This window comes from Chenopodium quinoa, unplaced genomic scaffold (genome assembly GCF_001683475.1).
Source record: "Chenopodium quinoa cultivar QQ74 unplaced genomic scaffold, ASM168347v1, whole genome shotgun sequence".
NCBI lineage: Eukaryota > Viridiplantae > Streptophyta > Magnoliopsida > Caryophyllales > Amaranthaceae > Chenopodium > Chenopodium quinoa.
The window spans coordinates 381,716-396,536 of record NW_018744501.1 but is presented as its reverse complement, the minus strand read 5'-3'; the positions used below and the strand labels follow the sequence as shown (position 1 = coordinate 396,536).

Genomic DNA, 14,821 nt, shown 5'->3' with positions numbered 1-14,821 from the left:
GAGAAAGTGACAAGAGAGAGAGTTAGAAATTGAGATCCGAGAAAGAGAGGTGGGATGGGGTGTGGGGTAGGTTAAAGAAAAAGAATATAGGATTATAGGGTTTGGTGTATTTCACTATTTTGTACTATACTCCGTAAAAAATAATGAAATTAATGATTTTTTTCGGATATCGGATATCCGAAATCCAAGAGTTGGATATCCAATCTGATATCCGTATATCAGAAATTTTCAGATTGGATATCCATAATTATCGGATCGGATCTTCGGGGATGACAAAGGCATCTATTCGGGGTTTATCATTTTCTTTTTCTAGGATATAAAGAATTTCTATTTTTGTGTTTTGGTTTGCATTTTCCCCTCTTGCTAGTTCTTTTGAGCAATATACCTTCTTTTCTTAAGCCGCATTATATTACAAGTCTTCAAGTCTTGGTTTCATTCTTTACCCTTAGTTTTTGTGAAGCAATTTGGTTATGAGACTTGATTGTTGTGGTGATAAATGGTTGGAATATGAGCTTATTGGAAAAGTAAGCTTGTGCTTATATATATGCATGTGAATAATAGCAAATGCAAATTAAGAAAAAGTTGTTCATAGTTAAAAGAGGTAAGAGCATTGAGGACAATGCTCCATTCAAATTTGGGGGAAGCATGTCTACGCTTTTTGTAGTAGTTTTGTGATGTTGTGTTGACTAAACTTGGGGGTGTTGGTATTTTAGTTTGGGAATTGGTGAATACTTTATTTTGATATTGAGAATTGATGACCATTATTTTACATCACAATTAGGTATATCACCATTTTCAAAATTTTACCCTACCTTTTCCCTTTAGCCCTTACGTTACAACCTTATTAAAGTCCTTTAGACTATTATTATTAAAATCACATTTGCAAAATCTAACAAACGCCCGAGGGCATTGGATAACATAGCTAAAAGTAGAATATTAAATTGAAATTAACACTAATTACACCAATCGACGTGTGATTTTGGCATGCGTTACCAAATTAATACCAATTTAGGAAATATTTAGATGACTATCTAATGCGGGTGGCGTTTGTTAGCAAGATCCATAAAAATAATATGTTGTAATTTATAATAATAGAATATTAAATACATTAATAGTCAAAGTTACGTATCAACAAATATTTGGTGCGGTAAAAGAAGAAAGATTCTACATATAAATATATAGTGACCCTATACTACTAACTTTTTCAAGTTGTACCCCTTCTTTTTGAAAATTACACACTGTAAACCGCTGGTGTAGCTATATTAGGTTTGAGAAGGTGTGGAGAACGGTTCAAGGCATAGGCATAGCTAAGAAATGATGAATGGCAAAGGGCTGACATCAAATGAGCATATCTAAAAATGTATAAATGATTTTGAGATGATTCAAGCTGGACATGATAACTCGTCTCAAGAGCTTTTCAACGGCTGGTCATAAGATCGTTTTGGACAAGAAACGAGGAAATTATGACTATTTTACGAAGGGTTGTATGTTTGCCAGAAAGTTCACCCAAACCTGTGGGGAGGTTGTTCGCCCAAACTCAAAGTGAATAGTGACTCTAAGTCAGTTGGAAAAGGTTCGTCCGAACCAAGTCAGGTTCGCTAATTCAAGGTGGGTTTGCCTGAACCCACCTAGGCCTGTTTTCTACGGTTTTGCGATTTAAGCAACTTGGCTTATTTATGACCGTAGGATTGTTTTATTATATCTTGATCTACATATACTCATGTTTAGTCATAGCGTTAGAGTAATAAGAGAACGAGAATGAGTTAAAGGGAAATATGTTGATTGAGATAGCCTTAAATGTAAAAGCTCTAGGGTTTGAGTATGGAAAAGGGTGTATTTAGGGTGGGAGCTTTCATGGTGCATTCAAAGCTTGTAAACTATATTGTTCTCCATTAAAGATTACTCTATAGTGGATTGGTGAGTTTTTTTCCCGGTTCTCAGGTTTTCCATGGTAAATCTTCCTTGTCTTGTTTATTACTTGTTTTTTCACCTTCACTATTGTTAATTGCCATTAATCAGGTTTTCCATGGTAAAAATCTTCCTTGTCTTGTTTATTACTTGTTTTTTCGCCTTCATTATTGTTAATTGTCATTAATCGCATACAAGCTAGCACAATAGGTTAATCCTTTCAATACTTGTTGGGCCTAGGTTACCCACCTTGTTGGGCTGCACGCACACTCCACTTCACATTAGTATGATGTTGTTCGCTTTGCGCCTAGCCCGCACGGATTTGTTTTCGCGCACCTTCTTAATAGGTCTTATACTAATGGAGTGTGCTTCCACTTATAAGGAGTTCTTCACTTCCTTATTATTTCAATGTGGGACTTGGATTGCATACCCCAACTATTGTGTGTATTTTATATGTGTTTTTATTCCCCGTCCCAGGTCATTTTTTATGCATATATGAGGTCTTCGGAGCTATTTTTGTTACCAGTATGTGTTTTCTAGTATTTTGTAGAGTTGATATTAATTTGTTGGAATTTCTGGATTTTCGGTGATTTTCAGCTGTCAGAGACTTTGGTGATTAAGGGCTCAGTTCGTGAAAAGCGGTCCAAGTTTATGGGCCAAAGATAGTAAAAGGTTTGGGCCAAGTGAAGATTGAAGCCCAAACAGAGGTGCTAAACTCAAGATAACCAGGCCCGATCGAGCATGCATTCGCCTGAGCAAGTGGATGCCCAGCAAAAGAGAGAGCTCAAGAAGGCGTGCCCGATAGGGCACACATTTCTCTGTGGACTCCTAATTTTAATCGTTTTTGTAATTTTTTGGGATTATTATATAAACCTTCGATTAAGCTTTTGCTAAGCACACTATTTCATTAGTTTCCATATTTGAGAATTTTAGTGAGCTTTTTAGTTATTGATTATTGTTGAATTCAAGTTTTATTAATCACAATTTCACTACTTTTCCCTCATTCGGTACTATTTCTACTCTCCTTTATTGCTTTCTTTATTCGTTTATTAATTTTTATATATTGATTTTAATTGTTTTGATTAGTTTAGTTTTAAATATGTGTGAGTAATAATATAATTCTAGGGTTTTGGGGATCCATTATTAATATGGAGGGATAATTTATTATTGGTTGTTGATATTACATGTTAATTTCCTATTGAATTGTTTTAATTCTATGCAATTAAATTATGAACCGAGCAAATGTAATTTGATTGTAATAGTACGTATAACAATATTGAGATTATGAATCGAGCAGATGTAATTTTGATATAAAGGCTAGTTTCAATAGGTAGAATTGAATCTAATAAATTGTGAGAACCTGTTCTTGTACCGTCGCTATCACCACGGAACATGCCACCTAACCACCACAATATCAGGTGGTCTTTCGACACAAGGCACCAAAGATCTTCAATCGCGAGGTCACATTGAGGGTTTTGTACATACGCCATCGAGTCGCAACACTCTACACCGTGTTCTATCACCAAGTCACAGTAGGTTATGTGTCGGTCCCAACCAAGCCATCGGCTCTGATACCACGTATTGGGCCGCACACACACACTCCACTTCATATTAGTATGATATTGTCCGCTCTGGACCTAACACGTACAGATTTGTTTTTGGGCACCTTCCCAAACGGCCTCATACTAATGGAGTGCGCTTCCACTTATAAGGAGCTCTTCACTTCCTTATTCTTTCCATGTGGGATTTGGATTACATACCCTAACAATTTAGTATGTCAATTGTGCCTTTGTCGTTATCTTGCAATTAATAGTGTTTGTTATCTTATCATTAATAGGTTTCTGTTATCTTTATTAAAGCATAGGCTGTTTGTTTATTTGGTGGGAAAAATTTCCTTCAAATAAGCAGCAATGACCTTCTTCATTTTTTTATTTAACTCCCTTTATCTTTTGAATTGTTTTAGGGTTCCATAGTTGTCTTCCTTACACCAAGCCAAGTCATCAACGAATTCTCGCTACTTCTTCCCTTTATTAAATTCAACTTGTGCATTGGAATTTATAATAAGTCCACGATGATGTTGCAAGCCACCTAAAGTTGCAAAGTCTGAAGATATCAACAATAAATCGCAAGCCAAGGAAATATTTCTTCAAGTGTAACGACTATGGATTCTTCAAGTTGTTGGATGAAGGTGATATACAAGGGCTTGAAGCATTCAATACCGATAACTACAACATAAAATAGATTTAATTTCTTATGTAAGGGAAATTATTAAAGCAGGTGTATTTATGTATATGTTTTTAATAGGGGTGACCATTCGGTTTTCGGTTTGGATTTAGCCCAAATCCATTCTAATTCGAAATAAATTTTGATTTTCAATTATGAAATCCAATCCGATCCGAATTCCTCACAAAATCCGATTCGAATTAAAATGTGATTATTTAGATCCAATACGAATTAAATACGTTGCAAATTTTTTTAGCCTAATGCAATTATTAAAAAAAAATCAATTGTTGAAAGCATAATTGTACACAATAATTAATACAAGTATTGAAAACATATTTTTACATGATTAATATTGATGTAAATATAAACATAGTTTAAAATTATTAGTATTAACAATCCTCATTATAAAATAACGATTTCATATTTCAATTATTTTGGTTTTTTGGATCCAAATAAGGTCAATTCGATTGATCCGAAAATTCGAATTTTAATAAAGAATTCAATCCGATCTGATCTGATCTGAAAATCCGAATTTTCAAAAGAATTCAATCTGATCCGATTCGATGTAAAATTCGAATATGATTCGAATTGATAATTCGATTTGGATATAATTGGATTTCTTTCTAATTCAAATAGTGGACACCCCTAGTTTTAGTGGTGATTATGATGTTTAAAAATGGGGGAAATTGATTGTAATTGCCAAGAAATTGCACACCAAAAAAAACCTTAGATTCTTCATTGAAAATATTTTGCTCAAGGAATTTATGTTTCACAACTTAGGGTTTATGATCAGAGTGGAATGAAAAACTGAAACACGGACTAAGTTAGAGAGGGAATTTAATTTGAATGAGAGAGAAAGATATAGTGAAACGAGAGTCGTAGAGAGAAATGAAATGCCCTTCTAATTTGTGGTATGTGGAGGCGGATGTACCATGCGCATGGTACATCCGTTCCCAAATATAAAAGGCGAAACAAACATATTACAGAAATATAAAGAACATATAGCCAGAGTGAAAAAAACATATTGTTAAAGAACATATTATATAATTGTAAAGAACACATTATAGTATTGTTAAGAACATATTGTTAAATGTAATGAACATGATAATTTCCAAGCATCTACTTTAAATACTAGGTAAATATTTAACCTATATTTAATGGTAAATATTTTTTTTAAAAAAAAAAAAAGTTTCTCAAAATAATTTTCTCCTAAAAATAATTTAAGATTTCATTTTTCAAAATTCAAAATTTAAATTTTCATTTTTCAAATTTTTGTCTTTGGATCATGCTAATTAAATTTAAATAAGGTTCATTATATAATATTATCATGTTTATTATAAATATTATAGTTTTTCTTTTTATATTTAATTATAATATATTTCGTAAATATTAATGATTGACATATCTATTCCTTGTAAAGTTCTTCATTCATTCATATGATTAGATAATGTTCTTTATCAGAAAACATAATGTACTTAATTATTAACACTATGTTCTTTTTATAGGTATATTATTATATATGTTCTTTTTATATGTATATTATTATATCAGAATGGTCCTTATTAGATCTTTTGATAAACCATCGTAAATGCCCATGTTTTTTTATTGTTAGTGTAATGTACTTTTATTTGTGACATAATGTTCATTCCTTATAGTGAAATGTTGTTTGAATTTTGTTTTTAGATTAGGGTGGGTAAAAATAAATAAAGCTTACTACATAATATTACCATGTTCTTTATTGATATCACGGATGTTTTTTAGATTTGAAAATCAGTCATAAATAGAGGATTTCCTAAAAGAACATCGTCATCAAATTTCATAATCTTGATTTCAAGAATACTATGAACAATTGTTAAATAATGATAAATAATATTTATAAAAAACATAGAATACATAAAAAAAAAGAATCACAATTAATATTTTAATTATTAAAAATGGCGTTAAAATCTAATTTAAGAATAACATATATCAAAACATATATTATGTGTTGTTCAATACCTCAAAAACCATAATAGTTAAATTTAAAAACCATAAGAGTTAACTTAAAGAACATCATCACTAAAAAAACATACAAGATTAACACAAAAAAAAAAAAAAAAAAAAAAGAAGTGCATAAGGGATAAAACAAAAGAACATAAATGATATAACAAAAATACATCGGTAATATACAAAAAAGACATAACGCTGGATGTTCTTTATAAAATAGTTATACTTTGTACTACCTCCGTTTTTTTTATGTGCAAGTTTGAGCCATATTGCGGTTCATGAAGCAAAAGATTGAAGGATAAAGTTTAAGAAAGTATAATGGTGATTAATATATTATAGGAATATGTAATTAAGGTGGAGAGAAAATATTTGGATAATTAATCAAACCACCCACTTCCACCACCAAAACTAGCCACCACCGCCGCCGCCTTCATCACCACTACCACCCCCACGAAACCACCACCACAACCAACCCCACGAAACCACCACCATCCTCACGTCTTTCCCTCCTTTTTCCGGCAGCCCCCTCCCTAACCAAAAAACCTAGAAATCTAACATTCCCCTCCACCACCAGCCCCGACCACCTCCAACCCAGACCCACCCCCAGACCACCCCAAACCACCCAAAAATCCGGCAGCTCCACCCACACAGTCACCCCACCGTAACCAACTCACCACACTAACCCTAACTGAAAAAAATCGAACAAAATCCCAAAAAAAACCCAGAAATTTCGAAAGTAAAAAAATTGTAGATCTACGTAGAAAATTAACAATAAAACGGAAAATTAACAATAGAAATACAATAATCAACAATAAAAAATAACAATAAAACGGAAAATTTACAATACAAAAACATACAATAAGCTTACAAAACGGAAAATTAACAATAAAAATTGTAGATCTACAATAATTAACAATAAAAACATGAAACAAAAACGAAAAACGAAACAAATCGGAAGCGTAAATCCCATTTTGCAGCGGCGAATTTCGTTGTCGAATTTCGTTGCCTGCTTGAACTGAGATCGTTGTAATGGCGAGGATGAAGATGGTGAAGGTGAAGGTCCTCCTTGAAGGTCCTCCCATGGCGGAAGAAAGTTCTGGAAACTTGAGTTTGTGGGGTTTGTTTTCCGGTGAGAGGGTGGTGGAAGAAGTGGCTTATAATGGGAAGTAGTGTTAGTTGCTAAATTGTGATGAATTGAGTGAATGTGAGAAATTGGGGTGTTTGGGAGTGAATTGGTGGGTATATCCTGACATTTTTGGAGGAGAGAAAGAAGAAGAAGAAGAAGAAGAAGAAGAAGAAGAAGAAGAAGAAGAAGAAGAAGAAGAAGAAGAAGAAGAAGAAGAAGAAGATGGAGGAGAGAGAAAGAAGAAAGAAGAAGATGAAGAGGGTGAATGGGTGGTGGGTAGATGAGTAAATGGGTGGGTAAAATTAGGTTAATGATTTTAGATTAGATAAAAAAGTTATTGTGATTAAAATAAGATAAGGGTAACATTAAGAAAATCTGAATTTTTAAGTAAGGGTAAATTTGTAATTTTCAGGGTTTTTGTTTACTAAAAATAGAAAGAAAATAGAAAGTTGCACATAGTAGTGAACAGACTAAAATGGCAAAAGTTGCACATAAAAAAAACAGAGGTAGTATATTCTTTCTACTTTTTAAAAAAACAAAATTAAAAGGCTGGATGTACGGAGTACTAAACTTGGTACATCCGCCTCTACCATAAAAATTTCAATGTTAGAAGATAAGTCTAATAAGGTGAATGCCAATTATTGATTTGATTATACAATGCTCATATAGGTCCAAAGACTTGTGAACTCATATGGCTATATATGAGTGATTATTGTACTCTTAGCATTACTTATGGCTATATATATACAAAGCCATGTAAGTGTAAATTAACCACAAGCAAAAATATAACTGGAGCACTACTACACTACTTCTTTACCTCGTTACTCTCCAATTTCTATATTGGTAAAATATTTTTAACATGTTATCTGCACCAATTCCTAGTCAGGTATATTTATACCTACTTCTCAAAATTTATAACAAACAATACTATCTACTTCTAAATGTTTTGAGTATACTCTATAGTTGCCCATATTTGGGATCGTCTATACCAGAAACTCAAACATTTAATATAATATATATTGTGCAAATTATATCTCAAAAAAACCGGTGGAAAATTCCCTTACTTATGAAATCGTTACTATCCTCGTTTTTTTTTATTTAATTCATGTTGGTATTTTGGTTTTTTGTTTGATTCATGCATGTTGATATTATATACTCAACCTTTTTACGTAAAACTTAGTTCTAGTTATGTGATTGCATAATAGTAAATTACATGTATATTGACTATAAAAAAAATAAAAAATAAAAAATAAAAATAAAAAATAAAGAGATGCAGCCTTTTTTTATATGCACTTATTACTGTTCTTTCTTTTACGTACTTTTTGTGTTTCTTTCCGTTTTCGAACTCATGATCTTTTATAGATATTAGGGCTTTCAAACCACTATGACTTGCATTCCCAATGTGATAACCTTCTACAATTATAAATATTTATATTTGGACCATAATTTTTGCCGGTACATTAGACCATTATATGATATTTTTACAGCCGTACAAAATAGTTACAAATAAACCTACCACTATAAAAGGCAGATTTTTCTCCCGATTTCACCACAAATCCCTTATCCTTTCCCATTTTTTATCCAAAAATCACCCAATTTTTTTTTCACCCCCTTCTTCTCCGATATGTTTTCCGTCAACGGCAACCAAAACACTCACACCTTCACTTTTGAGGAAGATTTAAGGAAAATAAAATAATATTTCCTTCTAATTATGGCGCTCGTAGTTTTATTAGTAGCAATATTAATTTTTGTCATTATACTCAAGTGAAGCTCATTTATTTTGTCGTTTTGGTATATTAAAAGTTTGTTTTTGTTTTATTATGTTGAGTTGTTGTTATTAATCATCATTGTATAATATTACATTTTTATTATAATTATTGTTACTACTGTTATTGTTGTTGTTTTGCTGTTTTTGTGACTAACATGATTTATTTTTGCCTAATTATATATTTAATCACAATAATAAACCAAGGGGGAGAAAAGAACTATATGATTTATGGTTTATTATTGTTAAATAATACTTTATTATCATGTGTTTCATTAACCTAACTATAAATATGGAAGAATTAAACATATGATTTATTATTATAAACTAATAATCACGTAATTTGTTGTAGCTAAAATGGGAGACCTTTTGAAAAGACAGTTCAACATCCTAGATTTATCTCGAAAGAAATTTCTGGAATAGAAAGTGGATGCAATGATGAATTTGAAAGCTCAAGGGTTGGAGCACACTATTAAAGATAATAAAAGTCCCTGTGGTTAAACAACTGATACTACCACTTCTGCAATGGCGGTTGTAAAACCTGTAATTGAACAAGAACAGGCAAAAGCCTTAGTGATGTTAAGGCATCATTTACATGAAGGCCTTAAAACCGAGTATATGATGTTTGAAGATCCTAAAGAATTATGGGATTGCCTTAATGAAAGATTTGGACACCACAAAAGGGTGCTCCTTCCTAAGGCATTATTTGACTGGACAAATTTACGGTTCTAGGATTTCAAATCTATAACTGATTACAATTCAACCATACATGAGATAGTATCTATACTAAGATACTATGATCATCCGGTCACCGATGAACAGATGATTGAGAAAACACCCACTACCTCTCATGTAAGCAACATACTGTTGCAAGAACAATATCGTGAAAGAGGCTTCAAAAAGTTTAATGAATTGATGAGTGTATTGCTTGTTACTAAACAAAATAATGATCTTTTGTTGAAAAATCATAATCTTAGACCAATTGGGTCTTTGGCCACTCATGAGGCAAATGCCACAAATTCTTATCCACCCGAGGCAAATGCAACACAAAGAGGTGGACGTGGAAATTGCAATGGCCGTGGAAGAGGCCGTGGAAATTATTGTAGACGAGGCCGTGGACGTGGTAGAAATAATTTTTAGAGAAACAGTAATTTCAAAAATTCTGAAAAACAGAAGGGACAATCATCTAGAAGCCACAAACAAACTTCTTCAAAAGGAAAAGACACATGTTACAGATGTGGCATGACAGGGCATTGGGGACGTACTTGTCGTACAACCAAACGTTTGGTAGATCTTTACCAGGTTTCTGTACAAGGCAAAGGGACAAATGAAGAAGCAAATTATGTTAATGAAGAAATTGCTCCTTGCCCTAGCCTTGATGTGTCTGATTATTTCATGGACAATGCTGAAATTGGAAATGATTTCATCTTTGGAGAAAATAACGATGTTTAGATTTCCCATCTACTAATGTAATATATATTATATTTTAATGTATTTTCTTTTATGTACTTTATTTTAAATTTCTAGGCATGTACTTTTAATTTCTATCATCAATAAAAGTTTGTATGATATTATTCTAAACTAATCTCATAATTATTTTATGAAGATTTGGATCTGACCGAAGTTAGTTCCGAATATCAATGACTTTTTGACAGTGGAACAACACATAGTATCTTGAAGGATAGACAATATTTTTCACAACTAAAGTTGTTTCAAGCAAATGTAAACACTAGCTATTTCCGGGTCAGCTAAATTAATTGAAGGATTTGGAAAGGCTTGTATAATGCTTCCAAATGGAACAAAATTGATAATCAATAATGCTTTATATTCTAGTAAATCTCGAAGAAATCTCATAAGCTTTAAAGATGTACGCCAAAATGGCTATCATTTAGAAACAATGACAATAGGTCAAAAAGAGTATTTATGCCTCACGACAGATAAATATGGTAAGAAACAAGTTTATGAGAAATTGCCACTATATGCTTCGGGTTTATATCGTATAAACATACGACCCGTGGAAATCAATATGATATCTAACCAGAAGTTAGATGACAAACATTTGATTATTTTATGGCATGATCGTTTGGGGCATCCAGCAACTGGGATGATGCAAAGAATTATAGAAAATTCAGTTGGACATTCAATAAGAAATGTCAAAATTCCTCGATCAGATGAATTAACATGCTCTGCATGTTCACTTGGCAAATTAATAATAAGGCTATCTATGAACAAAATTGCTACTGAATCTCCAAAATTCTTGGAAAGAATTCAGGGAGATATTTGTGGGCCAATTAATCCGGCATGTGGACCATTTCGATATTTCATGATTTTAATTGATGCTTCTACTCGATGGTCACATGTTAGTCTACTTTCAAGTAGAAATGTTGCCTTTGCAAAATTACTTGCCCAAATTATCAAAATAAGAGCACAATGCCCAGATCATACAATAAAGAAAATAATACTCGACAACGCTGGGGAATTTATATTTCAAACAATTAATGATTATTGTATGTCAATTGGAATTGTTGTTGAACACCCAATAACTCATGTTCATACACAAAATGATCTAGCTGAATCACTAATCAAGAAATTACAATTGATTGCAAGACCATTATTAATGAGGTCAAAATTGCCATCATCTGCTTGGGGATATGCTATAATACATGCAGTAGCACTAATTAGATTGAGACTTACAGCTTATCAGATTGAGACCTACAGCTTATCATAAATTCTCACCACTACAACTTGTTTGTGGTCGAGAATCAAGTATCTCACATCTAAAAATCTTTGGTTGTGTTGTATATGTTCCCATTGCTCTACCCCAACGAACAAAAATGGGTCCACAAAGAAGGCTGAGAATTTATGTCGGGTTTGAATCCCCCTTTATGATTAAATATCTTGAACCATTGATTGGTGACTTATTTACGGCTAGATTTGCCGACTGCCACTTTAATGAAACAGTATTCCCAGCCTTAGGGGGAGAGAAAGTAGACCCACGCAAGAAAGAAATATAACTTATTTGGAACGCAACACAGCTGTTGATATTAGACCCACGAACAAATGTGTGTGAACAAGAAGTCAAGAAAATTGATCATTTACAAAGTGTTGCAAATCAATTGTATGATGCATTTGTAGACACAAAGAAAGTGACAAAATCACATATACTAGCAGAAAATTCCCCTGCACGTATTGAAATTCCAACTGGTAAGGCCATAGAAAATGAATCTCAAGTGCGTAGAAAGCGTAGGAGACCACTTGGTTCAAAAGATTCTAAACAGAGGAAAATTGAAAAGATTGGATGGATTAGTAAATGAGACTAATGATGTGCCCCCGTTAGAAGGTCAAGAAAGACCAAATGTGGATGAAAGTAAAGAAAATGATGATAAACTAAAAGGGGATGAACAAGAAGACAACCCTACGGGGAATGAACAAGATGACAAAGACATCGATAACAATGAAATCACAATGAATTATGTCTCTACCAAGATTCATTGGAATAGAAAAGATGTTATCGTAAATGAAATATTTGCATATTCCATTGCAATCGACATTGTGTTTGATGAAAATGATGTTGAACCAAGAACAGTGGAAGAATGTCGACATAGGAATGATTGGCCAAAGTGGAAGGAGGCAATGCAAGCTGAGTTAAAGTCACTTGAAAAACGAGAAGTTTTCGAAAAAATAACTCTTACACCAGCAGGTGTAAAGCCTGTTGGATACCAATCTGTATTTGTGAGAAAACGTAATGAGAAAAATGAGATAGTTAGATACAAGGCAAGACTTGTAGCCCCAGGATTTTCTCAAATTCCAGGGATTAAATATGAAGAAACATATTCTCCAGTAGTTGATGCAACTACATTAAGATTTATGGTAAGTTTGACAGTCACAAAAGGACTGCAAATGCGATTAATGGATGTAGTGACTGCGTATTTGTATGGGTCACTCGATATAGACATTTACATGAAAGTCCCGGAAGGACTAAAACTACCAGAAAATCACAATCCTAGACAATTACTTTCCATAATACTAAAAAGGTCACTTTATGGATTGAAACAATCTGGAAGGATGTGGTATAACTGTCTCAGTGAATACCTTATGAGAGAAGGGTTCAAGAACAACCAAATTCGTCCCTGTGTTTCATTAAGCGATCACAATCAGGATTCACGTGCTATTATTGCAGTTTATGTTGATGATCTAAATATTATTGGAACCCCAAATGAACTTGAGAAAACTGCAAAATACTTGATGAAAGAATTTGAGATTAAATACCTTGGAAAAACTAAATTTTGCCTTGGATTGCAAATTGAGCACTTGAGTCATGGTATTTTTGTCCATCAATCAAACTATACAGAAAGAGTTTTGAAAAGATTCTTCATGGACAAAGCAACTCTAATGAACTTTCCAATGGTTGTACGTTCTTCGAATATGAAAAACGATCCATTCAGACGAGAGGAAAATGAAGAAATTCTGGGTCCAGAAGTACCATACTTAAGTGCTAGTGGAGCTTTAATGTACTTAGCTAACAACACTAGACCCAACATAGATTTCTCTGTAAACTTGTTAGCCAGGTTCAACAATGCATCGACATACAGACATTGGAAGGGAGTCCGACACTTACTTCGGTTCCTACGAGAGACACAAGATCTCGGTTTATATTATAAACCAAAACAAGATGCTGCTCTCGTTGGGTATGCAGACGCTGGATACTTACCGGATCCACAAAATGCCAAGTCACAAACTGGATATTTGTTCACTTATGGCGGCACTGCAATATCATGGAAATCAACAAAGCAGACATTGACTGCAACATCCTCGAATCCTGCAGAGTTGATAGCTCATTATGAAGCAGGACGAGAATGTGTATGGATGATGTCAAAGATCAATAATATCCAAGAAGAATGTGAAAATAATCGCAATAACGGAAAATCCAACCATCATTTTTGAAGACAATACAACATGCATCTCTCAAGTAACTGAAGGATATATTAAGGGAGATAGGACAAAACATATATTCTCAAACCTATTCTTCACACATGATCTGCAAAAGGATGAGGAAATAGATATCCAGCAAATTCAGTCTTGTGACAACCTTGCCGACCTGTTCACTAAATCACTTGCTCCGAAGAAATTTGAGAAATTAGTTCACAAAATTTGAATACGACATCTTCGTGAACTATGCTGAAATCAGGGGGAGTATTATATGCAATACACTCCTTTTCCCTTCGATCGGGTTTATATCCCACTGGATTTTTCCTGTCAAGGTTTTTAACGAGGCAGTATACCAAAGCATATAATACAATACCGTTGTACTCTTTTTCCTTAGCTATGTTTTTTGTCCCACAAGGTTTTACCTAGCAAGGTTTTTAATGAGGCAACATATACCTTTTTCTGTATGAGTATGGGCATTCAAGGGGGGGTGTTAGAAGATAAGTCTAATAAAGTAAATACCAATTATTGATTTGGTTATACAATGCTCATATAGGTTCAAAGACATGTGAACTCATATGGCTATATATGAGTGATTATTGTACTTTTAGCATTACTTATGACTATATATATACAAAGTCATGTAAGTGTAAATTATACACAAGCAAAAATATAAACGGAGCACTACTATACTACTTCTTTATCTCATTACTCTCCAATATCTCTATTGGTAAAATATTTTTAACAGTCAAAAGGTTTTTATGTAAATATTTTTTTTTTCTTAAATAACGAGTATCATTTTCGACTTTTCCATGTTTTGTCCTTTGACTTACTAGTTTTTGTTTTTGGCAAAAATATCTTTAAAAAGGTAAGCTTGAGGAGTAAAT

General features: G+C 33.1%; 1 protein-coding gene across 1 annotated transcript; it reads left to right on the top strand.

Annotated features, from left to right (window-relative positions):
* Positions 1-9,533: 9,533 nt before the first annotated feature.
* LOC110697897 lies at positions 9,534-10,460 on the top strand. Its single transcript, XM_021875300.1, has 3 exons — positions 9,534-9,692; positions 9,741-10,131; positions 10,258-10,460. Exons 1-3 carry the CDS (start codon positions 9,534-9,536, stop codon positions 10,458-10,460), a joined length of 753 nt encoding a protein of 250 aa, XP_021730992.1.
* The last annotated feature ends 4,361 nt before the right edge of the window (positions 10,461-14,821 follow it).

Excerpts from the sequence above, each read along its gene's own strand:
- LOC110697897 (XM_021875300.1), top strand. The coding sequence starts at position 9,534 with ATGGCGGTTGTAAAACCTGTAATTGAACAAGAACAGGCAAAAGCCTTA. Across the intron at positions 9,693-9,740 it reads GATTTGGACACCACAAAAGG|GATTTCAAATCTATAACTGA; the intron begins GTGCTCCTTCCT and ends TTACGGTTCTAG. Across the intron at positions 10,132-10,257 it reads TAGACGAGGCCGTGGACGTG|GGCATTGGGGACGTACTTGT; the intron begins GTAGAAATAATT and ends GTGGCATGACAG.